This window comes from Toxotes jaculatrix, chromosome 4 (genome assembly GCF_017976425.1).
Source record: "Toxotes jaculatrix isolate fToxJac2 chromosome 4, fToxJac2.pri, whole genome shotgun sequence".
Taxonomy (NCBI): domain Eukaryota; kingdom Metazoa; phylum Chordata; class Actinopteri; family Toxotidae; genus Toxotes; species Toxotes jaculatrix.
Window position 1 is genome coordinate 6663422 of NC_054397.1, and position 23779 is coordinate 6687200.

Here is a 23779-nt window from a genome sequence, read left to right on the forward strand (position 1 = left end):
AAGCCTCAGAGAAGCGGTTTAATGAAGTTTTCTTTGTCCAAACCACTCTTTGTTGAACCTGACGCAAGGGGCTCTTGTGTCCCGCTGATAAAAGTTTTAACATGCTTTGATATGCATGAATGGGTCTTATCCTCATGCTTCAGTGTCTTCTGTACTGCCAGTTTTTTTTTTCTTTAAGAAAGCTCTTCTGACAGAGAACCACGTTCAGATGCAGCCAGTTCTACTGTAAAGAGGTTCTGCCCACAGTGGACTTGACCATAAGCTTCATAAATACTCTGTAATCCTGGGAGTAGGAAATATTTACTTCAGATATGTGAGCTAAGAAGACTTTATTCTACTGTGGAATAAGTGATGCACTGTAAGTTTACTATAGGCATTTATAGTGGAATATTTCTTACAAAGAATTCATCAAGACAGAAGGGCATTCTCTTGTCGGAAAACAGATAAATATAAAGTCTTGCAACAAACTGAAATACCTAAATGCAGTGCAATTCAGTTTAAAAGCAGCTGCTTCAGTGTAAACATTCCTTTCCAGCTCTGGTCTTGTATTTCCACAGGTTTCTCTTCGACAGAAGGACAAAAAAATCATATATCTTGAAGACACAAATGATTGCAAAGATATTTTCTCCACAGCTCAAGATCTTCCTATGTTATTAAATAGTGTTAATTATAACTGCTTGCTTTGAAAATAAATATTCAATTTCCCAGCACTTTCCTTTTCCAGCATCCCCAGACTTGTTATCAGCATACGTAAGCTGATCTTGTCATGGTTGCAGACAAAACACCAGTCTTAGTGTCCACATACCAAAGGTTTCCCCTTTTCTTTATCATTTTCTTCTTTCTTTCTTCTTGTTCACTGGGGAGTGCCCAGCAATACTACGAGCCTTGTTTGGGAGGCATGCTACATGATCAATCCTTATTTGGTCAGAAAATTCACATTGCCACTTCCAACAAAAATAACTCCAGTTTGTTGATGTGACTACCTTGGGAAACAGGACCACACACACGTCAGGGAGGACAAATTGGAGCAACTGCTCCGCTACCCTTTCCTCATTTCAGTTTAATGAGCACTTGCATTCAAAGCAATAAGAGACCTGTGTGTAAGCTAGGTAAGAAAGAAAAACAAATTCAGTAATTTGCACGTCAAGAGGCAGACACAGAGTTTATGGCTCTCGTTTTGCTCCTGTGATCTATGTTAGTCAAACTGCAAGTCATTTAAATTCACACTAACTCATGTCTTTGATTTATTTTATGTTTTGATAATGGGTCATCAGTGACTTGAGTCCAGAAATTAACAATAATAAATCTGTAAATGTACTAAGCAGCTCTGTCTGCACATGGATCTTCAACTTTGCACCTATTACAAGTATTTGTTTCTGCTGCTCAACTAAACATAGCCTGCTCCAGAACCCAATGAAATATTAATCACGCCATTTCCAGAGTACGCATATGAGAACACACTTTAGAGTGTTAGAGTGGAAAAACCCCTGTAGGCTCAACCCACTCCTGTCCTGGGTTAAAATATTATGTTCACACTGCTCTTCCTTTTCACAAGAATGGAAACAGGAACCTCACAGAAGCCCAACAAGCACTATAGCCATACACTACAGTATATCTCAAAACCATGCCCTGAATTTCAAAGGATAATTTAATATGTGGAACACGCGTTTTTTTTTTCCACATTTATGATGTTTAAAGCAGTTGACTTCTTTAGATGAGGAAAATATATGAGGAGCTAAACAGCCAGGATACCTCAACTGATCCCTGCTTTCATGGAAACTGTGAGATGTGACTGTAGTGATATAAGACTGCATAAAAAGCTACTGTTAGTAATATTTATTCATTTGGACCAATGGTTAGTTGACTGAAAAAAGGCCACCTTTTGGATCTAAGCACTCTGACCATGTTTCTCTTTCAAGCTAGCAGCTATATTCAAGGCTGGAGTTTGTCCTAGAATACAATATAAGCTCATGACTCAGAGCAGGGACTTCCTGCTTTGAAGATGTAATTTACAGTTACATGAATTGCAATCCCAGTTACAGCAGTCTTACCTGTCTTGGCATTAATGGCGAAGAAACCCTGGGGGTTGCCGCTTGTGATCCTGTAGGTGAGTTTATCGCTGGCCTTGTCATCTGGATCAACTGCATTTATCTTGATGATTGACACATCTTTAGGGGAGTTCTCCATGACAGAGGGGTAGTAGACAGGTTCTGAGGTTTGCGGCGCATTGTCATTGACGTCCTGCACTTCGATGTAGACCTCGACGAAGGCAGAGAGGGGGACCACGCCACGATCCATGGCGTAGACCGTCAGCCAGTAATGAGGTGTTGTCTCATGATCGAGCAGCTCTTGCGTTCGAATGACACCTAAGAGATGGGAAAGACATAAACAAACTCTTAAGACTTCACCATGTCAGGGATCATTTTTATGTGCAACATGCATGCAACGTGTCCTGACTCTCGAATTACTACCTGCAGCTTCAGTAATCTGTGAAATCAGTTTCTGGCCTGCCCCTGAATAGGGAGATGTAGGGGTTGGTTGAAGGCTTCTCCACTAAAACATGTCAAGGTGGTATATTGACAACACACTCACTGCTCCCCTGTTTACATTCACTGGCAGGGAAGTTTTTTTTTTTACTGCCATGTGGGGGCTGTAGCCTTCAGCTGAGCAAACACAGAGCTTTCAGAAACATGAGTCCTATAAGTTGACAATGGTTAACTGGAAGTGGAGGATGGGTAGATTCTACAATCTGGAAGAACTAAAAGGGAATATATGAAAATATAGGACTGACTGGGAGTATAAAAGAGTTTGTGCAAGGATGCCACCATGCACTAAGGCAACAAATCTGTTATACTTGTAAAACAAATTGCACAGATGTAGGTTTTGTGTAAATAAGGTGCATTTTAATGACATAGAAATGCTTGCAAGTGGTTTTAAAAGAAATACACTTCTACAGGACATGTAACTTCCTTGGTCAATGACCTGCTTGACTAAAGTAATACATCAATACTTACAAATGTCAGCACTAGTTTAGATGTTTAAACTCCCCTAGTGGTGAGAATGTTCTAACTGGTCTTTCTGAGGAAAAGCTAACAGCAAAGTTCACAGGAGTGAATTTGCTTATTTAAGCAATGGTAGGTATTTCAGTGTGGGAGGGAGGATGTGAATGCCAAAATACAGAAGTTACCTTGATTGGTTATTCAGTCAAATCAGTGTGAATCTAAACAGACTGAATCATGATAGATACTAATGTTTTTTTCCTTTTCTCGCTTCCTCAGTTGAATATACTGAAAGAAGAGTACGGATAAAACAAAGGGCAAAGTCCTCAGAAGGCAAAAGTAATGCAAGAAAATGAGGAAGACGCTGCTGATAATGCGGCAAAAGCATATTACTTGGATAACTTGCACATGTGAGGTTCCATTATTTCAACAAGCTCAAAATATAAGGCTGTGAAAGGGAACATAAACACACCAATATCTTCCTTACAATGGAAACACTGACAGCCTTTATAATAACAGCCATTTTCATGTCTGTGTTATTTGCAATACCTGTATAACTTTGATAACTGCAATGGAAATTTATAGCTATATTTGACTGTATTATTATCTGAAACCAATAAAAGTGAATCATGGTATGAGCACACCCGTATCATTACCAGGTATGGGTGTTGTCCATTTTCTACAGTTTGAATCGATGACACACTACCAGTCACTGCTGGCCCAGATAAGGAGCCTCCACAAAACCATATACATAAGGAGACATTTCAAAGGTTAAAACAGTTTACACAGACTGTCTCTTTGCTGCTGCTGCCTTTGTTCTCACACTGTAACTTGATGATCTGCAATGATGGTGTATAACTTTAAAGCAGCCAAACCTCTTGCCCTCGGTAAGATTTATCGGAAAAAGAAATACCCCTGCCAAATGACCTGTCACAAAAATCTCAAATGTAACACAGGAGGAGAGAGTTTGTACAGCTAATTTATTCTCTCACTCTGCCGTGGTTTAGCGTCCCTTTTTCAGGGATTCTCTCTTGCCATTTGTCATTACAGCTCTCTCAACTTAGCTTGAGGCATATAATAAGAAGGGTAGTCAGGCAAAGGAAAATAGGTAGCTCCCCAACAATTCCTGAAGCCAGAATTCCCGTGGCAAAAACAACAAAGACCAATCTATCAAGAATGCAAATTACCTGACTCTGTCCAAGCAAACTAATGGTGTAAAGCTGACAATACAACAAGAGAAAATCAACCAAACATTTAGAAACTTGATAAAATAGGATTAACAGATATAACATGATAGTTTGATCTAAATTATTTAGGAACTGAATAACAAGGCAATGACTAATTTATGATCACACTGAAGCTGACTTGCAGTGGATAATAAAGATCGCTACTGGAAGAAAACGTACAAGAAATTACAAATGTTACGACATAAATAAGAGATGCAAATGATTATGTGAGGCATCTTGAGAAGAAACACTATAGAATAAGGAAATAAATCTTTCAGACGCCCACAGAGAGGGAATTTGAGGAGAAGGGCACGTTACATATAGAATACTTAAAACGAATGAGAAGCTGAAAAAACTCTGGTTAGAGTGTAGGTGTACAGAGAGGAGCTGCAACAAAGCAGAGGTAGTCATGTGTGCACATGCACAAGTGCTAATAAGACAAAGTACAAGTGAAAAGAAGAGACTAACGGGAAGGTAAGAGACATCTTCTGTGCTTTTTCTAAGGAGATGCCCATGCTTGAGTGCTCATCTGTTTGACTGGCAGTGTAAGAGAATAATTCAACTCTCACCATGTTATTTGCTCCCAGTTTTTCACCTTCATATCAGCATAGAGGAGATAGCTTAAAAACCTGCAACATGAATACAACTGCAGCTGCATGAGCAAAGTTACCGTCCATGCCTTTTTCAAACTAAATGTCAATGCTAACTTGCACACTAAAGAGTTTCTTTGTTCAAATTTATCTCTGAAGAGACTCAAAAACAGACCGACTTGACCTTAAAGCACATAAAATGAAAAGGTATCTGCCCTGGCCTTTGGGTGAATAGTTACTAACAAAGCACATGAAAGATGAATCTGAAGAATTTAGTTGCCACACCCATTCCATATACCTAAGCAACCCAGTAAGGCAGAAGCAAAACCTGCCCTGAGGCCACAAGAAAAAAAGAAAACAGACCGTACTACAGCTTCTGCCAGATTTGCTTTCCGCTTTTTTCCCCTGCTCTTTTCTTTTCCCTCTGGCTTTGTTCTTCAAAGTTACTTGAGCACAGTGGCAGTGAGGTGGAATTATCAGACAGCCAGTGGATTATGAGCTATCAAGACCAGTGGGTATTTTACATATAAATATACTTAAATCAATGTCCTGTATTCAACAGCAACCTATAGTCACCGCAAAGGTGCAGTTTGCTTTGAAAAAGCTGCTTGAAACTGTTCACTGCATGTCACAAGTTGTCCAGTGAAACAAAATAGAACGTTAAATATAGGGTATGCTATCAATACAATATTAAGACTCACAAAATCTAGTTTGTCTCTTCTGCTTATTTTCACATTTCTGACTTGACTCTGGAAGCCTGCATTTGACAACCAGCGACCCAAAATTTGTGATTTGCGCAGCCAGTTCAACATCTACCTGGACTTCCTTGTTCACTCTGCAGCTGAAAAGCTGGGGATTGCTTTGAACTACCTTTGTTAATTCGGCTCACCCCTTCCCCACATTCCTCGGCCTTCTCAGGCCTCTAGCTCACATGCTTACATAAACTTTCTCAGTACCCCACCCCCCTTCTCTTTCCACAGCCCTGGCAAAATGCTTCAAATTCCACCACCACATTGTAGGGCCTACTGCAATAGAAAAAGTCCTAAAGTAAGCTTTCTGTTACCCAGCAACTTAACATCACCTCATCCCAAAGTTCTTTGGCACCTGAACTCAAGATCCAGATTTAAAGATTTGTAGTATAGTCCACAGCAAAAATACATTTTTGGTCTTACATGTTAAAAACATTACCTGCAGCATTTAATTTTTTACATTTTTTCGTGTAATATAATGGGTTGGTTATTAGTCATAAAAGCCCTTTAAACCTTTAGTAACTACAAACTACAAAACTAAACTACAACTACATGTTACATATTACATGTTTTTCCCGCCTTCGATCTTAATTCAGTTAGCTAGACTAGCTATACCTGGCAGTCAGTGGTTATAAATATTTAGTAAAGCATTAAATACTGCACATTTATTGCCATGAACGGCCATACAATGAGTACTATTACTTGCTGACTTGAGTTAATGTCTGTATTTTGTTTGAAGGACAAACAGGGGTCATGAGACATTAGGAAAGGTCTCAGAGATAATGATAAAGATGATACAGTGTCGTACAAAAATAATCTCTATCTCACCTCCTTCAATATCCTGGACAAACAATTACAGCCTATTGAGCCAGTGAGCCATTTCCACTTCATGTATCACTGTGCACGCTATTTACAGTCACTACTGGCAGAGAAATGGCTGTCAACTGCTGGCTTTAAAAGAAAATGGTACTTAAGACAAGCTCCATCATTTCACCAGCCTAACGACGGAGAACACTGATGCTCTGTTCATCAGTGTAATGCTTGTTTTTTTTTGGGGGGGGGGGGGGGTTGTTTTATAGTGAGATATAGAACTGCTTCACCGCCAACACTGATTATGAATTCAGAATTTCTTCAGCCATAATGAAAAAGTCGCACCCAAAGAAGACATGAAAATCACATATTTGTGATGGAGTGAGCACCGGAAAGAAACTGAAAAACTCTTTTGATGCAGTTGTTACATGTTTGTGATGCCTGAATGGAGTTTTCTTTGCCCGTTTAAAAAAAAAAATTGCCCATTAATTCCAGTTGAAATAGCTTTTGGGTCTTAGCTGACTGTACAAAGCTTCCATTGTTACTGAGAACAGTGTTATTTCTGAGGCCTTTGAACAGGCCACAGAGAAATACTCCTTGATTCAATATCACGGTATTATTTAGGAGCAGTTACTATACCTCCTAGTTCTAAACTACTCTCTGCCTGTGCCCTCAACAACAATGACAGAAACACAAGGTAACAAACCAACAGTATATAAAGCTCCACATTTGCGTCAATATCTATACAACAATCTATGTACCATGGTACACAATAACCTCTACTGGCCTAAAAGAGGATGCAGACTTTCTGCTGACTGCACAGAATTTTCCAGGACAACATAATGTGATGGCACATTCACACTATCTCTCCCAGATGTCACTCTAGTGACCAGGACATGATCCCCTGCTGGCTTCCCACCTGTGAAACCAGTCATTGTAGTGCATGAGAACAGATCATTTCCCCCCTTTAATAGCAGTGTTTCCCATACACTGATTTATCAGTGGCGGTGGGCCACAATATCAGTATTGACCGCCACATATTGATTTTCTGGGGTTTTCCTTTCCTATTCCAAATGGGTAAAATCTTATTTCATTGTAGAATTGTGGGTAGCACACTGATTCGCTCAGCCCCTCCTCGCTCTCTCTCACACAAACGTATTGACAAAAGATTTGTTGGTGAATAGCCTCTTCTCTCCATGCACAGTCTGAGCCAAAACGTGATCAGGTGCGGGACGAAGGACTGTTGTTGGCTTTTCCCCACAGAGAAGATGGCTAGCATAGCTGCTAGTCAATATCTACCGCTCATGCAAGTGGATAATGTTGATTGTTAATGGTTTATCTCTGATGCAGAATTTTTGCTCCCTGATGAGGTGCAAAGACAGTCTGGTCCAGGGGTATTCGCAAAACAGGGTTTCTAGAAACTTACGAAAACACACCTGGGAAAGCTTAACAGTCCAATCAATGTGATTAGCTATCCAATTAGTCTGTTTCAAATTTTTTCCAGCCTTCAACCAGTGCTGCTGTGGCAGCTGAAGCAGCAAAAGAGGGTCAGGAAGGGACAGCTGTAGCTAATGAGGAGAAAGATGTAGGAGAGGAACAGGACAGCAGCCAACATGCTGCTGTGGAAAGCTAAGGCAGAAGCAACAGGTGAGATCCACAGCAAACACAGAGGTAGAGCTATATATGCTGCTCAGTTATTTACTTGTCTCAAATTACTTCGCTATTAAATTATTTGCAGCGGAGCATACATATTGGGAAACGCTCTTTTTCTCTTTTATGTTAGATGAGAATATTATTATATGTCTATAGGTTAAATATGAAGCTTCAGCGAGCAGCCTCTTAGCTTGGCATAAGACTGGAAACAGGGGGATATAGCCAGTGTGGCTCTGCCCAAAGGCAACCAATTTGTCTACCTTCCCCATTTGAAGTCTTTATGCTAAGCTACACAAACTGTCCACTGGTAGTAGCTTCATATGTATCATACAAAAATGAGTGGTATCAATCTTGTCATCAATCGCTCAAGTCAATAAGCAAATTTCCCCACATTTCAAAACGATGTTCAAAACGAAGATGTTAATGTTATCAAAATAACACTAATATTTGTACTACTAAACTTGAAGTAATAAATGGTAAACTAATAATGAAATTGGTTTTTGAGTGTTGTATTAAATTAAATAAGCAAATGCAGTTATGGATTTGGAAGGTTCCTTGGTGGCCACTGTGAAAGACACACCTATAAAAATGTAAAAATCTGCATTGCTATCTACAGTACATCAACAGGAATAGAACTATAGGTCTAATTCATGAGTGTTAGCATGACATGAATTAACACATGAAGACGCACGTCCTTTGCACAAGGCTGCCTTAAGTTTCTTTAAAAAGATTTAATGGACTGAGAGAACAACATACTTTTAACGAGGGAAAGTGTGTTTTTCATTTAGCAACCTACAATCAACTTTGTCCCTCTGCACATTCCTGGTCCCGTCTCCACAGTAACAGCACTCAAGCAAAGACTATTTGGAATCATGTGCCACTTTGCAGTTCCACTTTTATCTAAAACATATAGAGACTAAATGGAAACTTAAAGACAGAGTGCAGCAGTTTCTGAGCTTTACCAAACTATCACTGAAGGCAAAAGACTGACAATAAAGAAATGCAAGCATACATCTTTTCACTGCAGTTAAGAGTCTGTTTACTTTGATGAAAGAAGTGTGGAAAAAGGAGTGAGGAACCGGCAGTTTTTGTGGAAATGAAAAACATGCTAACAGGACTTTGTCATTATGCATCAAACTGTTTCATTTGCTTTCATGAAGAATGCTTTCACAGCACAGGCTGCAAACAGCTTCAAGTGAAAGGGCAATGCATACATTATCTAACAAGAAAGGGCAATGCATACATTATACAATCAGCATCTGCGTCTCATCTAGACTGAACACACTCTGCTCTGGTTAACTTGTATACTGGATAATTTCACTTCAAACTGAGAAGCAACTTGCTTTGAACACAACTGTATCTAGAGCTATAACATCACCTCCATGGCAATATTGCTTGGAGCTGCTCTTCCTTTTCCAGTAGAAACGCACAAATTGATTATCCTGTGACCTACGTTAGCTGATATTGAATCAGGGCTTGGGTGATGTAGTGTAACATTCATATTACAATATACAGTATTGTACCGATTCTACATAGATGTACTCGCATGTACATTATAACATTATAGATATATACAGCAGAAAGGTAGGTATAATAATATGGGCAACGCATTTTAGGTAGAAAACATGACTTAACAGAAGTGTACCTTTAATTTATCTTGAATCAAGCAGAACCCCTCATCCCTCCCTGTCCCGTGAACTACAAACGTATTGTCACTGTTCTAGGTATAATTTAATAATGGTGTTTGGTTACAGGCATTTTAAACTCCAGCTCTTTCAATAGTTTCGCTCTCTTGTCCAAAAGGACAGCCGAGGACTTCACTGTCCCAAATGCCTAAGTTCAAACCCTAGAGACATTTTTCACCTAACCTTACTGAAAGTGCTGAAAAGAGTCACCTGTGGAGGCTGCTCTTTCCCTGCGCTTTAGATTAATTAAGGCTCAGCTTCCTGATTTGCACAATTTTCCTTAGTCACGCCAGACGACAGGAAATGCAAAGACAGTTACTCATTGGCAATAAAAACTCCCTCAGCTTTTGTGTCTGTTGATTTTTTGACTGAGGTAAGGTGTGTCGGGCGTAGCTTGAGGAGTGGAGACTTGCCTAGGTTCATCATGATAAGCAATGTTTTATTGCAAATCTGTTTCGACTAGCAGTGGAAGCTGACCTTAGATTGGTTCATGTGTTTTTCACCTGAATACTATTGTGACAGTTGGTATTATTTGCATTTTTTTTCTTTGAATTATTACTGATCTTATCATTTATATGTGCAAAAGTGCCATTATAATTAAAGTCTTTGGCTACATTCAATCTCTGGGCCGGGCACAAGAAATAATAATCCTTCACTACTGACCCACATGCATTGTGCAGCGCTCTTCTGGATTACACTACAGCCATACTGTCGGTTGAGAAACACCTTAAGGCATGTGTCGAGCCCTGGAGCGCCAGAATCTATTTCTATTGTTTTCAATTGATTTGAAGCACTTGTTGCAAAAGCCTCTGAAAAGGAAACAGGTAAAAAACATACCATTGCATTTGCTATGTGCCACACTTGCCTCTTCAAAATTGGCATCAGCCTTGAAAACCAATATCAGTTGACCTCTGGGGCCCCAACATGTACATCTGTGTCACTTATGACATTCAAGCACTCACAAGTAAAGTTATGCTTCCTCTCCATAACAAAATGGTACAGAATCAAAGCACACTGGTGGCTAGTATAGGAAAATCTCCTCCTGGCTACTTGGTAAACCAGCGATGAAAGCTGATACTGGAATTGTATTAAACAGCAGAATCTCCCTCTTACTCTATTTTTACTGAAAGTTGGCTAAACACAAGCACTTGGAATGCTTATAGTATAACAAGGTTCAGTTTCATTGCTCAGAGTCCTCATGGTCCTTATCTGTCAAAATCGCTCGACTATTAGCAAATTTTCAGATTAAAGCCAGGAATGGTAAATTTGGTCTACGTGGGAAGGGGCCCAGAAAAGAGTCTTGATAAAAGAAAGTTTAAATTAAGGTGGCACTGAGCCAGTGACCACAGAGCTTTTAATAACGCAGAGAATGTCTGGGCAAACAGTTGCCATGGACTCCCTAAGCAGTCTGACAGAAAAGGAGCCAGCCATATCTGGAGAAGACGACATGGCTTGCATTGAAATGTTTCTTTTAAGTGAAATCGATGTAAATGAGAACAGGATGGCATTCAATAAACAGCAATCACGGACAATATTTTTAAATTTAATCCCTATGTCTCACAAACAAACAAATAACTTGTTTGTTCCATGCATGGTTTGAGAACGTCAGTTAAGTGGGTAGCAAGCATGGCCTGTTTGCCTCTATGAGAATCACTCTCTGTCTCCTTGCATCAGTGACCACAGAGTGCAGAGCTTTCCACAGCAACACTTTTGTTACCCGCAAAGTAGTATTGTTGTTTTTGTGTTACTGCAGATGCCACTATAAGTGGAATAGCTGAAAGAATAATGGTTTTAACTGTGGTGATAGAACAAACAAAACACTACAGCACAGATTAAGACTGTGCAGCTGACTGATGCACTCTTCATAAATACATGTGCAAGGGTTTAGGATTACAAGCATCAAGTAAAACAGGAAACGACTTGAAAAGTCTTTCCCCACTCCTTCCCACTCTGAAAAACAAATTCCATAACTGAAGGTGTGAGGCTCCTGGCATTTTTCCTTTCACCACTATTTCATTTGTTTTCTAATTTTAAACCATTTTAAAACATTCTGGTTACGATTCACAACATGCAGCTGCAGCACTTGGTATATAGCGGGGTGTGCACCCGTGCTTATATTTTCCTTTTAGAAGCATAATACTCTTAACGCATATGGTAGTCTAACAAACCACACCCTTCATCTAGTGAAATCATAGGAGGGGCATTACCACCTTGGCTGTATTTAGTTGTCTACTGACCTCAGATGTAATCCATAATAACAGGACCCAACCCAGGACAATCCTATCATTGCACCTCCTGATAATCACTTAATATAGGCCTCTGGGATTAAGTAGAAGATCAGACCAGTCTCCCTGAATCCGTACCTTACACAGGATTTTGAGTTAGACATTGATGCCACTTGAAGGCCTGCATGTGGCACCATGTGACTGAAATCTGCAATATTCCTTACAAAATTCAGTTTCCACTACAGTTATTTAGGTACATAAATAGGCAAAAGAAAATTATGGCATAAAAAAGTCTTACATAAAGGCATCACAGTCACTAGTTCAAGCTTCAAATAACCCAGCATCTTTGTTCATAAAACAAAATCTTATTGCAAATCAGATGTACAAGCACTACCACACAAACAATCACAGCTGACACACAGCCCTGGAGGACAGCCTTCATAAAGGCTCATCACCTCATGCTAAATTTACCACACTGAAGAAAGTATTTCCCAACAGGTTCACCGAGGAGATTCCCTGTCAACTAACTGAATAATTCCCACATATCTGATTCTCAATAAACATTAAAAGAAAAACATAAAACACTTTTACAACAGTAAAAGTCAGCAGCAGACTAATAAATAGCATTTCCAGCTTTTTTATGTAGAGATGAACCTTTGAGGATGCGTGTGCCAAGAGAAATCAATGTATTATGCATCAAGTTTCACTGCCTCATTTAGGCATTAAACATGTATAGTGCAGAGAGAAATTTAATTTCAACTAGGGAAAAAGTTGCATTAAGCCGTCCGAGAATATGGTTACCAAGTTGAAAAGGAGGGCAGTGAGCCAGGCCCAAAACATCCAAATCAGGTGATTGCTGGGTTTTTGGGCAGGAACTCCTGAAATTCCAGACTGCCTATTTTGAGCTAATTTGAGTCAGCTGTTATAATCATACTGGGCAGCTGAGCAAGTATTAACATATTTTCAACAACATAAATGAGGAACCCACAAGTTAGTCCTTGCCATGAGTACATTACAAATATGCTGCTGATTTGACCACTGTTCAAATTTAAACTGTTTTAAAAAGGGAGTGTGTATTTACACAATGAGAGCATGACTAGGGAAAAAAGAAGGTGAAATCACTCTCAATTAGTGCCACAACAACTACTCAAGAATGCCCACACAGGTTTGAGAGACAGCTGGTCCATCTGCCCCAGCCATCAGTTCTCCCAGAGACAATAAATAAATAAACAAATCAGGAACCTTGCACATCTCCTGGAAGACTCCCTTACCTCATTGTTCCACAGCATGACATGACTAAATACACTAACTGCATAAAACTTTGCTTTTATTTAATTATTTCAAGCCAATACACAGCTACTTCTGAAATTAGCACATGCTTCACATAGGTCTACAGTGACATTGAGAAAAGAGACTCACCAGTTTCCTCATCGATGGTAAATACCCCCAGGCCAGATCCATCTCGTATGGAGTATCGAATCTCTCCATCTCGTCCTTTGTCTTCATCCTCAGCTGTTACAGTCATCACCGAAGTCCCAATGAGTGCATCCTCTTTTATAAATCCCTTTTCCACAAATGATCGGAACAAAGGTCTGTACAGATTCTCGTTTACATCGACCACAACCACCTCAATGAAGCAGGTTGATGACAAAGATATGGGTTTCCCTTTATCTTTAGCCTTTGCTGTTAGGTTGTAGACCTGCTTTGTTTCATAATCTAGGTTTTGCACAATCCGCACAGCACCACTGAGTTTGTCTACTTCGAAATTCCCATCTCCGTTATCAATAAGGCTGTATCGTACCTGACTGGAAGGTCCGATATCAGGGTCATGAGCCTCCAGCCACATAATTACAGTACCAATAGGAAGGTCCTCTCTCACCTTCACACGGTAATTAGGGGGGACAAATTTAGGTGGATTATCATTCACATCTTCTAAGGTGATCTTAAGTGGCACAGTGGACACTAACTGTGGCTCATTCACTGCCTGGTCACGTGCTGCAATTTTTAAGATGTAAACTGGATGGAGCTCACGATCAAGTGGCTTTGTCACAGTCACCACACCGGTTTCTTCGTTGATGGCAAAATGATCTGTGCCTCCCAAAATCGAGTACCTGACGACTCCGTTATCTCCTCGATCCTTGTCTGTGGAATCCACCTGGATAATTTCCGTCCCAACAGGTGTGCTCTCGCTTATTTCAACTGAATAAGAATCTTGTAAAAATTGAGGGCTATTATCATTGGCATCCAGGATCTTAACATCCAAGAGGCGTGATGAGGATTTCTGTGGAATGCCAAGATCATAAACTGTAATGTTGAGGGTATAATGGTCTGTTGTTTCCCTGTCAAGAGGAGAGTAAACCAAAAGCCAACCAGTTTCCATATCTACTATGAAGCGGCTTTCTGTGTCTCCTCCTGAGATAACATATACCAGTTTCCCATTGAAGCCACTATCTGAGTCTGTGGCACTTAAATGTACAATCCGGGCCCCAACGGGAAGGTCCTCTTTAACTTCTATAACACTGGGAAAAGATTCTGCAAATTGAGGAGTGTACCGATTGACAGAGTGAATGTCCATGAAGTTGTCATCTGGCTCTGTTGGTGTGTGGATTTTGCTGCCCTGAAGTAGCTTTTCAGCCAACATGGTGGCGACACCAGTTTCCACACATTTTAACTGGACAGGCTTGCGTGCCGTGATGACAGTTATGTTCATGATCATTGGCTGAGTCTCGTGTTCGCCGTCGGTCGCGATGATTTGTAATTTATGAAAGGACACTTTAGCTGCCTCTCCCTCGCTCAGCGTGTGCTTCAGGGAAAGCATGCAAGAGTTTGGGTTCAGTTCAAACAGATCAAGATCATTCCCAGCTTTAATATTGTACCGAACAAGCTGCAGTTCATCAGCATCTATGGCAGACACTGTTGTTATCTGCTCTCCCACGCCGTGGTCTCTTGGCACAGTCACTTCACAGTCTACATTTTCAAACAAGGGCTTATTGTCATTCAGGTTATTTAATGTTATGGTGACTGATGCCTCCACTTCCCTCCGGAAAGGGGATCCCCAATCTGATGCTCTGACTTTGAGATTGTAAATCCTTGGCATGAGCTCATAATCTAGGACCTCGGAGGTACTGATGACACCAGTGAAGAAGTCGATGACAAATGGTTGAGGGCTCAGATTGGTAATGCTGTAGGTCACATAGCCATTCTCACCTCTGTCTAGATCAGTGGCTTTAACCGTTACCACACTGGTCCCTATGGGTACATTCTCATCAACAGTGGCTTTGTAAGACGTCTGCTGAAACTCAGGCGCATTGTTGTTCACATCAATCACATCAACGATCACTTTTGCGGCCGCTTTTTTGTCGCTGGTCATCACGTCCAGCTCAAATCGAGGGGCAAAATCAGCGTTGATTGGTCCAGCAGTGCTGATTAAGCCGGTATCTGGATTGATAGTAAATCTGTTCTTGTCAGATTTGTGTCTAAAAGCATATTTTAGCTGTGGATACTTTGGCACAGCTGTTACCATAGTGACAGGTGTATGAAGAGGGGCAAATTCACTCAGATTGACTCTATAAACTGCCCTTTCAAATACAGGAGGACCCACTTTGAACTGTGCAGAAGTGACATGTACCAATTTAGCAGATGAAAACTGAGGGGGGCTGCCTTTGTCCTTAGCCTGTAAAGTAAGGTTGTATCCAAAAGGCTGGCTATCCCAGTCAACATCTTTGACTGCTTTTATTTTATACTCTTTGCTCCCGGGGCTGCTTCTTACTGCCTTGAACTGCTGAAGAGGGTCACCAGCAACGATACTCAGTGATGCTATCTCTCCATTTGGTCCCTGGTCATTGTCTTCCACTGTCACAATGGCGTAGGTGGGGTCATGGTCTGTATCAGATGGAGCCAAGGTTATGGCAGTGATTACAGGTGCATGCTCATTGGCCTGCTCCACCCTCACTGTAAGTTTGGCCATGCTGCTGAAGCCACTGCTGCCGTACAGCTTCATCCCTCTGTCCACTGCAAGGATCTCCAACTCATACAGCTTTGTCTCAGAGTAGTCTAGTTTACCAGTCAGTGTCACCACACCACTTGTCGGATGAACTGCAAACATGTCCGTCCACTCTCTGAAACTATAGTAGTATTCTCCATTCGTACCGATATCTGCATCAGTTGCCGTGACCTTGGCCACACTAGTGCGTATGGCAGTGTTCTCTGGCAGAGAGATGCTATAGGATGTTGGTGAGAAGAGAGGCCTCAGATCATTGGTATCCAGTACCTGCACCTTAACTCTAGCGCGACACTCTAAATTGGTGTTCCTCTCTGAAGCTTTAACAGTCAGCATGTAGTGGTCTTTAACCTCCCGATTCAGAATGGCAGTGCTGCCTCCTTTGGTCCTTATTCGCAAAAAACTGAAATCTCCCAACAGGTAGTCCTCAGCTTTGAATAAGTTCTCATTGTCTCCAGAGATGATTTTGTACCGTATCTCCCAGGCTGGGTCCGTGACATAGATCCCCATCTTGGTGTGACTCTCTAAATAGGTCTTAGCAGCAGAGTTCTCATATATGGTGGCATTGTAAACAGAGTGGGTGAACTGCATGGAGGCGGCCCTCGCCATCCTTTGGTTCCCTGCGCAGCCACAGAGGAGCTGCAGGAGCAGCGCAAGCAGTGAAACCAAGAGCTTCCCCATTATCGTACCGTGATCTTCACAGAACCACCTGCAGATAAACAAAATAATGATTGTTAATGTTATCATGCAAAATGTTAGAATTATATTAATTATAAAAACCTTTTGTAATTAACTGTGATTACAACAACAACACAATTTAAAAAGAAAATGCCCAAATGCAATCATCTTTTGGTGTACTCATTCCTTGTGTCCCAGTATTATTGCAAATCCCACTTCTTCCTTTATTGTGCACTCTTTGTGCACCCAGATTTTAAATATCATGACAAGTGATGGCTGGGCTGATAAATGGTTAAACAGGCTCCATGTGGAAAAGATGAGGCAGAGCAGTCACTCAGGTGACAAGATCTAAGCCTGTACTGTTCCCATGTCTGCACAATGCCATATGCTAGCTATGTGCATTTCATAACTGTGGAACCTCATTTATCCAAACATCAGCTTAATGAGTTCAGAGAAAGAATTGTCATCATGCAAACACAACAATCTTTAATTTCCTTATTGATGCAAAAAAATAATAATAATAATAATAGAAAAAAATATTTTTAATGTAAGACTGCACAATTAGGATTGGTTTAGTTTTCTCTTGCGCGGAAATGCATCGATTTTACATTTCTGGTCACCCACGAAGGATTTAACAGTCTAATCTAATTTACACATTAAGAAATAACTATGTGATACAACTTAAAACGGCACTGGACTTCTTCTGCCAGTAATACCAGCAGTTGAACGGAGAAAATCCGCCGTGCTGAATCAAACACAAGGGTGCTCTTTGCAATCTCGTCGAGCTACAATCATGGTTAAAACCCACTGGGGAGGTGACTGGGAAACTGCTTTAAAATTGCAGATTCATTCGTTTACAGCCGCTTTACAACGTCTCGGGCTGTGCGTGGGAGTCCGTACAAAGACAAATAAATGCAAGTCTCTGCTATGTCTGCGCAGGAGTGCTGTATATAAAACCCACAGTATTTACTTTTGGCGTGTCAAAATGACTCGACCGGGGTTTAGTTATCAGAGCTTTCTGTGGGGTTAATAAGTGACAGAGTCGAGCTCAGATCGCCTTAAATCCGAAACTATCGCCTGCAGGTACAAAAGAACCATCTGCTTGTGGACGACCATTGTAAGAAAAAAAAAAATCAAAACTAAAACTTGTGGTTTATTTTCACACAAACAACAAAAAACACTGTGCATTTGAAAAATACCATTTCTCTGCAAACTCTAACTAATGACCCGTTTTGTTTAAAAAAAAAAAAAAAAAAACTCACAAGAAAATAAGTTTAGGTGCTCCCACACTATTTCATTCCTAACCCCATCCCCCAACTAAAGCCATTCACTTCATTTGACGATGGCAGCCGTTTGCTTAAAAAAAACCCTCTTCCACCTTTCAAACACAATACAAAGCAACGCATAAACTCCTGTCAGAGCGGCCGATAGACATTTCAGCTCTCTGCGTTATCAAAAGCGACATTAAACCTTTAGTTTTGTTGAGGCTAAACTTCACCAAAGAGGCAGAGAAAGCAGCGGCGGCTGGTTTCTTTCACAGCCCGCTGCTCACAATAGCCGACCTAACCTCTCTCAACTTTTTTACACGTTACACTGATGCCGAAGCGAAAGATTAAAGACTATAAAAAGGTGCGCCGAGCGGAAAAAAACACATCGATTCACGTACCTCTTCTATTATCAGTCTCATAGATTTGGAGGTTTTTCATGTAGTTTATGTAGTCCCAATCTCGGCATGGTAATTCACGGACTTCTCTCTTCTCCGTTACTCCATCTACCACCACCAGGCAGCCTCTCTCTTTGCCTTCACTGCTTCCCCCTCTCTCTCTCTCTCTCCCACACTGGATCTGCCCGGTATCTCTCCGCGCTGCGCACGTCCGGATCTACTTACCGGGTGCCAGAGGGATAAAACCTTTCCGCTCTGTCTGAACCCAGGACCTGGGTACTTTGATTTATAGTGACTACATTATTTATTTGTGTAAAATATTCTGAAAATGGCTAAAAGGCTGTGCTTTCCTAAGTCAGATGAATCTTAATCTTATAACCACCACTTCACCTATAGCCTCAAGGTAGCCTATTCCTCATTATGGGCGCAATTTCACAGAAATAATTTGTTTCCATAACTTTCAAACCCCCGTACGTTCACTTCTGCAGGGAAATTGATGATGTCTCTATCTGCGCAATATTAACTTATTATTGTTTTTGTTCAAATTGCCCACATTTGGGCGCACAAGATGTAACCTTATGGCTATGTGACTCCCTGATGTGACTTTTTTTTTCCGTTTATGAATTTTAGCTCAATTTCATGTAATTTATTCGTATCACAACAATAATTCCAATTAAAGTGGCCTACAACAAAGTCCTTTTGGGGCGAAGGCACGTCAGAAATTCGTACAAAGAGCAAAACCTTGTCCTTCCCAAGTGGGACTAACCTTAATCCAATATTCACGTCCAGCTGCAGCACAAACCACTTAGTCTACGTGACGAGGTTATTTTGTGTGTGGGGGGGTTTAGTAGCCTGACCTCTACCTGGAGGTAACCAAACAAACACTATTAAACATATTTTCAATTACACAGTCATTTGTGGTCGCTGTGCAGAAAAGAAATGACCCGGAAATTCACATCACAATTTTGTTGTCAGAATAAAAAGGTGGACTATCTCTCGGGTATCCCTGATGGATGGATAAATGGGCTAATAGCCTCATCATTGCAAAAGCAAAGTTCCTTGCGCGTGTTGTTACATTATATTCGTTTTAACAACAGTTCTTAGGACAATCTTCTTCTCATTGTTCGTACTGATGCTATTTTAATGACCTCGGTTAGGCTGGAAACATAGCGCCCAGCAGTGCGTGCCTAGGTCTGTATTTTGGCATTAAAGCTGGGTGACTGATGATGGAAGCACAGTCGCCATGAAGTCGCAGATCCTATCAACCCCCCCTCCTCACACAGTCATCCTGACTGCTTCTCAGACCAAAGCTCCACTACCTTCCTTCTACAGGCACTCAGGAGTGTGGCTGCTATGCGATTGATGGCGCTGTCTCACTGCTCTTGCCCGGACTGCAGTGATCCAGCTGGTGCGCCTGCAGAAAGCCTATGCTGCATGCAGCTTGACAACTTGTCAACTTGTACTGCTTCTCTCTGTGTGAGTGTGTGAGTGCGCTAAGCGTGCGTATTTGTGCATTTGGTTGTTTGGTTGGCGCAAGTCAAACAGAAACACTCACTTTTTTTTACCGCCCTCTAAAAGATACTTTCACTTGAGAACAAAGTTTTAAGAGTAATTTTAATCTCATTCAGAAGCAAAACCACGAGTCCTTTGGCTTCTAATTTTACTCAAAGCTACTCACCAGACCAGCTGGATGATCGCCGGCGGCCGCTCCAAACTTCCCTTCACATAAATCTAAGCAATGTTTGGTAAACGCTTTTTGCGCGCATCTCTAAGATTAGCGAGGCTTCTGTTTGCGTGAATCCGTCACTTTATTCCTCTTCAGTCCCTCACAGCTTCAGAGCCCTGTGTTCCGCTCCGCTCAGAGCCTCAGAGTCATCACACATGGTGGCTTGATACAGTAGAGCTGTAGGCTATCGCTTGCCTCGCTCCTCTCCTCACCAACGGTTCAGGTGGAGTTTCATACTGTTGATGCCTTCAGGTGATATCGGAAATATCGTAGTCCTGATGGGAGCGCTCAAGAAAAAAATATATATTGAAGAGACACCAAAGTCGTGATTTACTTGTCTACAGTTCTCCCGTTCTGAAAAGTGATAGAGCTGCTGAGGGGGCGGAGTGAAAGGAAGTCACACTAACAACTGATGGAGAAAGTGATGTCTTTGATTTTTTTGCTTGTATTTTTTTGTTTTGGCTCTATGGGCTATAATTATTTGTTACTCAGATAAATCTCACATTATCTAAGTAATTAATTAAAATGTGAATTGTAGCCTGTGACTGATGCATATTTTCTCCCTCAGCATAGCCTGGTTTGATGCATTTCTGACATGATGAACAGCCATTAAAACATTTTGTAATAGAGTCATGTAAAAATATATCTTTTCCGTACCAAAAGCACTTGAAATTCATCTGAAAACCCACAAAGTTTGAAAGTAGGAGCAACATCCGATCTCCCTGAAGGCACCCAGGATCTGACACCTTCAGTCTGAGAAACGGCTCAGACGTCACGGATCCTTCTCTCATGCCATGCATGTACAGCTCAGCGTGTCTCCTGCAGTGTAGCTGTGTTTACTCTGTCCAAAATATTAGCAACAACCACACAGCATTTTTTTTTCAAAATCATTTTATTGACTCATTCTGTACATAAATGATGTTCTTGCACCTTTAAAAAAAAATCCCCATCTCGTTTTGATAGTGATCAGTAAATTCACTTGAACATCAGAGAAGCAAATGTCTTCATTCAGCTCTTCGAACATGTGGTTAACAGCTAAACTCGACACCGCACTGTGAAGTGGCTGCCAAAAAATGCCACAGCAGAGAGGGCTGCTGGAACCAGCGGTCCAGCGTGAGAATCTCTGCCTAATGTCCATTCAGCACTGGCTCATTAAAGTCACATTTGCCCACAGGCTGAGTAAACGAATGAGACCTATGGTGTGTGTGCATGTATGTGTGTGCAGGGGGGGAAAGAGGGAGGGTGAGAAAGATTGAGCTTGTGTGTCAGAGAGCAAGTGTGTAGTGTTTCATCTCTCTCTCCTCTCTTGGTCTCCCCTCTATGTCGGTCCCAGTTTTGTCTTAGACAATGTTAGGTATCTGGAACAGCTTTTTTCCCCTCTGTCTTGGCCTCTCCTCTGATCTGCCTGTAAAGCTTTAATTGAATTCAGGTCAGGTGATGCCCAGGGCTGGTTCCACTGCTTTGATCTCACCAAGTGTTGGCTGCTGGGGGTCAGGTCCTGGAGCCTTACAGACCTTATGGATGTATAATGTTTGCATTGGGGAACTCCTCCAGCCCCTTAATGACAAATTAAATCAACAGCATAGAAAGAATTACTTGAAGGCACTAAGGAGCGGTGTCCAGCAGTAACTCATTACTTAAACTGGAATTATGCTTCTCTGAAGATACACATGAACAAATCAAACTAGTGTCCTAATTCGACAAAAAAGCGAGTGAGTCCTGATAACTTTGAATCTTAATCTGTGATTCAAAGTGAGAATTCTCTGTTTACTCATGTTCTTGGGTTGGGAAATGCAGGAAAACCATTTTACCTCCACCTAGGAGGGTATGTTTTCGCCTGGATCTGTTTGTTGGTTTGTTTGTTTGTTTATTTGTCAGCAGGATTACACAAAAAAGTACTGAACCAATCCACACCAAATTTGTTAGAGGGATCGGGCGTCAGGGAAGAACATGCAATCCTACATGTAACCCAGCTCGCTGCTGAAGGTCAGTAAATATCTCCACACTACAGGCTGACTGCTTGTAGAGGATTTAGAGTTGTTTTAGGGTATCTTGGACGAAACTGTGTAACGAAAGTAATGTAATATTACTAATAACATTTGCTGTTGCACAATTAGTTTAGTAAAATTCTTTTTTAAAAAAATAAGTGGCATGTAATGAGTAATTTTTCAAGTAAGTTACCCAAGAACTGCTGTGGAGTAACATGCAACCAAGAGACTTTTTGTTGGAGGCTGTTTTCTTTATTTCATGTTTCTCTGACCGCATGTAGTGTGGTAGCTTGACGACTGACACATTAGTTTCTGCATCCTGTGCCACACGAGTGAGAGGCACCACAATTCAGTGTTCTGTCTAGGTGCCTCATTATGTTAGAGTTTACAGAATGCTGCATATTTTCTCCCATGTAACACACTGCAGGCTCAATTTCCTCTTAAAATCATACTAATCCGCTACAGATTGTCCTTGTGTTGTTGAGAGATGTTAGGAACAGGCATGGACTGGCATGCTGAGTGAGTTAGTTCTCCTTTCCCCGTGACTAATGTCTTAAGCTGTAGGTTCCCCTGCAACCTGAAGCTGGATAGAGATCTGGAAAAGATACAGATGATTTGTAGTGCGCCTGCAGCAATAGAGCACCCAGGTATCTGTTTCTCCCACCACCCAATCTGTGTAGAATCTGATTCCTGAGGCAGAGCTTAACTGTTAGAGAGATTAGAATAATTCAATATCTACCCTGCTGAAGTGTCCTCAAGTAAAGACACTGACCCTCTCTGAGCTGGTGTCACTGTTCATAAGATGACCCTCTGTGCAAAAAGAGAATACATTAAATGCTAAATGAACACAGAACACAAAAACAGAGATTTTGGGTTTTATACTTTGCTTTATTTGGTCAACAATGCACATGACACTATTTTGGTATGGGAATTTTAGAAAATAATACAAGATATTTATGGGAAATAATAATGAACAATTGACATTTCCCCTGCAGTTGGAGACAAAGTGCTGTGCTCTGAAAATAAAGTCTTCTGCTGCCTCAAGCAAAGCAGGAGATTATCTAAGCAAAGCCCCTTGGTTGTAGAAGCTTCCGTAATCACCTAAAAGAATGACACAAGAATACATTGTGCTATATCTGGAACAACCTGTTTGGAGAGTTAACATTACTGCATTATTCACTGGTGCTGTTACTTTAAGAGAGCATGCAAGTGAAAAATAAAATGTGTGAAACAGATTAGGGCAAGGCTATCATGAAAACCTATCCCTATCTTCAGGGAAATCAATATCCCCTTTTTTCCTGCTTACAGACTCTATATTTGACTCAGACTGTGTTGCATTTCAAAGCTCTTTGTTATTCACTGGTTCATAATCCAAATAAGATCGCTGTCCCTGGAGGAGTCCCCAGGTGGATCACAGAAGTGCATTCAAAATGTATTGTAAACAGGCTGTTTGCCTTATAAGCCCCGAGAAAAAAGTCCATCTAGTCGCCCTAGAACAGAAACGGCAGTGATGATGGTTTATAGAGAGCCAAAATCCTGACGTGACGTCTGAGCGAGCCTATGTTGCACTAGCTTCTGTGGCTCAGAGCAGTCTCTCACTCACCATTTATTTCATCGGCCTATGTAAAAAAAAACAATTAATGTTCCTTGGGATTTCTTTTGATATTCTAGCCACTACAGCACTGGCTGAAACCTTTGTGATTTTAATAAATTAACTACGTTAGCATCTGAAAAACTACATCTCCCATGAAATAAAACTATTTCTTGGTTTTGCACACATCCAAATT

General features: G+C 41.0%; 1 protein-coding gene across 4 annotated transcripts in view; it reads right to left on the reverse strand.

Annotated features, from left to right (window-relative positions):
• fat1a (FAT atypical cadherin 1a) overlaps nt 1-20081 on the reverse strand; it is a 72569-nt gene extending 52488 nt beyond the window's left edge. For 3 of the 4 annotated variants that reach the window (XM_041035337.1, XM_041035336.1, XM_041035334.1), the window contains exons 1-3: nt 18282-18425; nt 13357-16646; nt 2052-2366 (exon numbers count right to left, since the gene is read on the reverse strand). In XM_041035337.1, coding sequence (XP_040891271.1) covers nt 2052-2366; nt 13357-16618 — 3577 coding nt within the window. In that variant the 5' untranslated portion in view covers nt 16619-16646; nt 18282-18425. Of the gene's footprint in view, nt 1-2051; nt 2367-13356; nt 16647-18281; nt 18426-19956 lie in introns of those variants that run through there. The other variant, XM_041035335.1, reaches the window with a different exon arrangement.
• Between the last annotated feature and the right edge of the window lie 3698 nt (nt 20082-23779).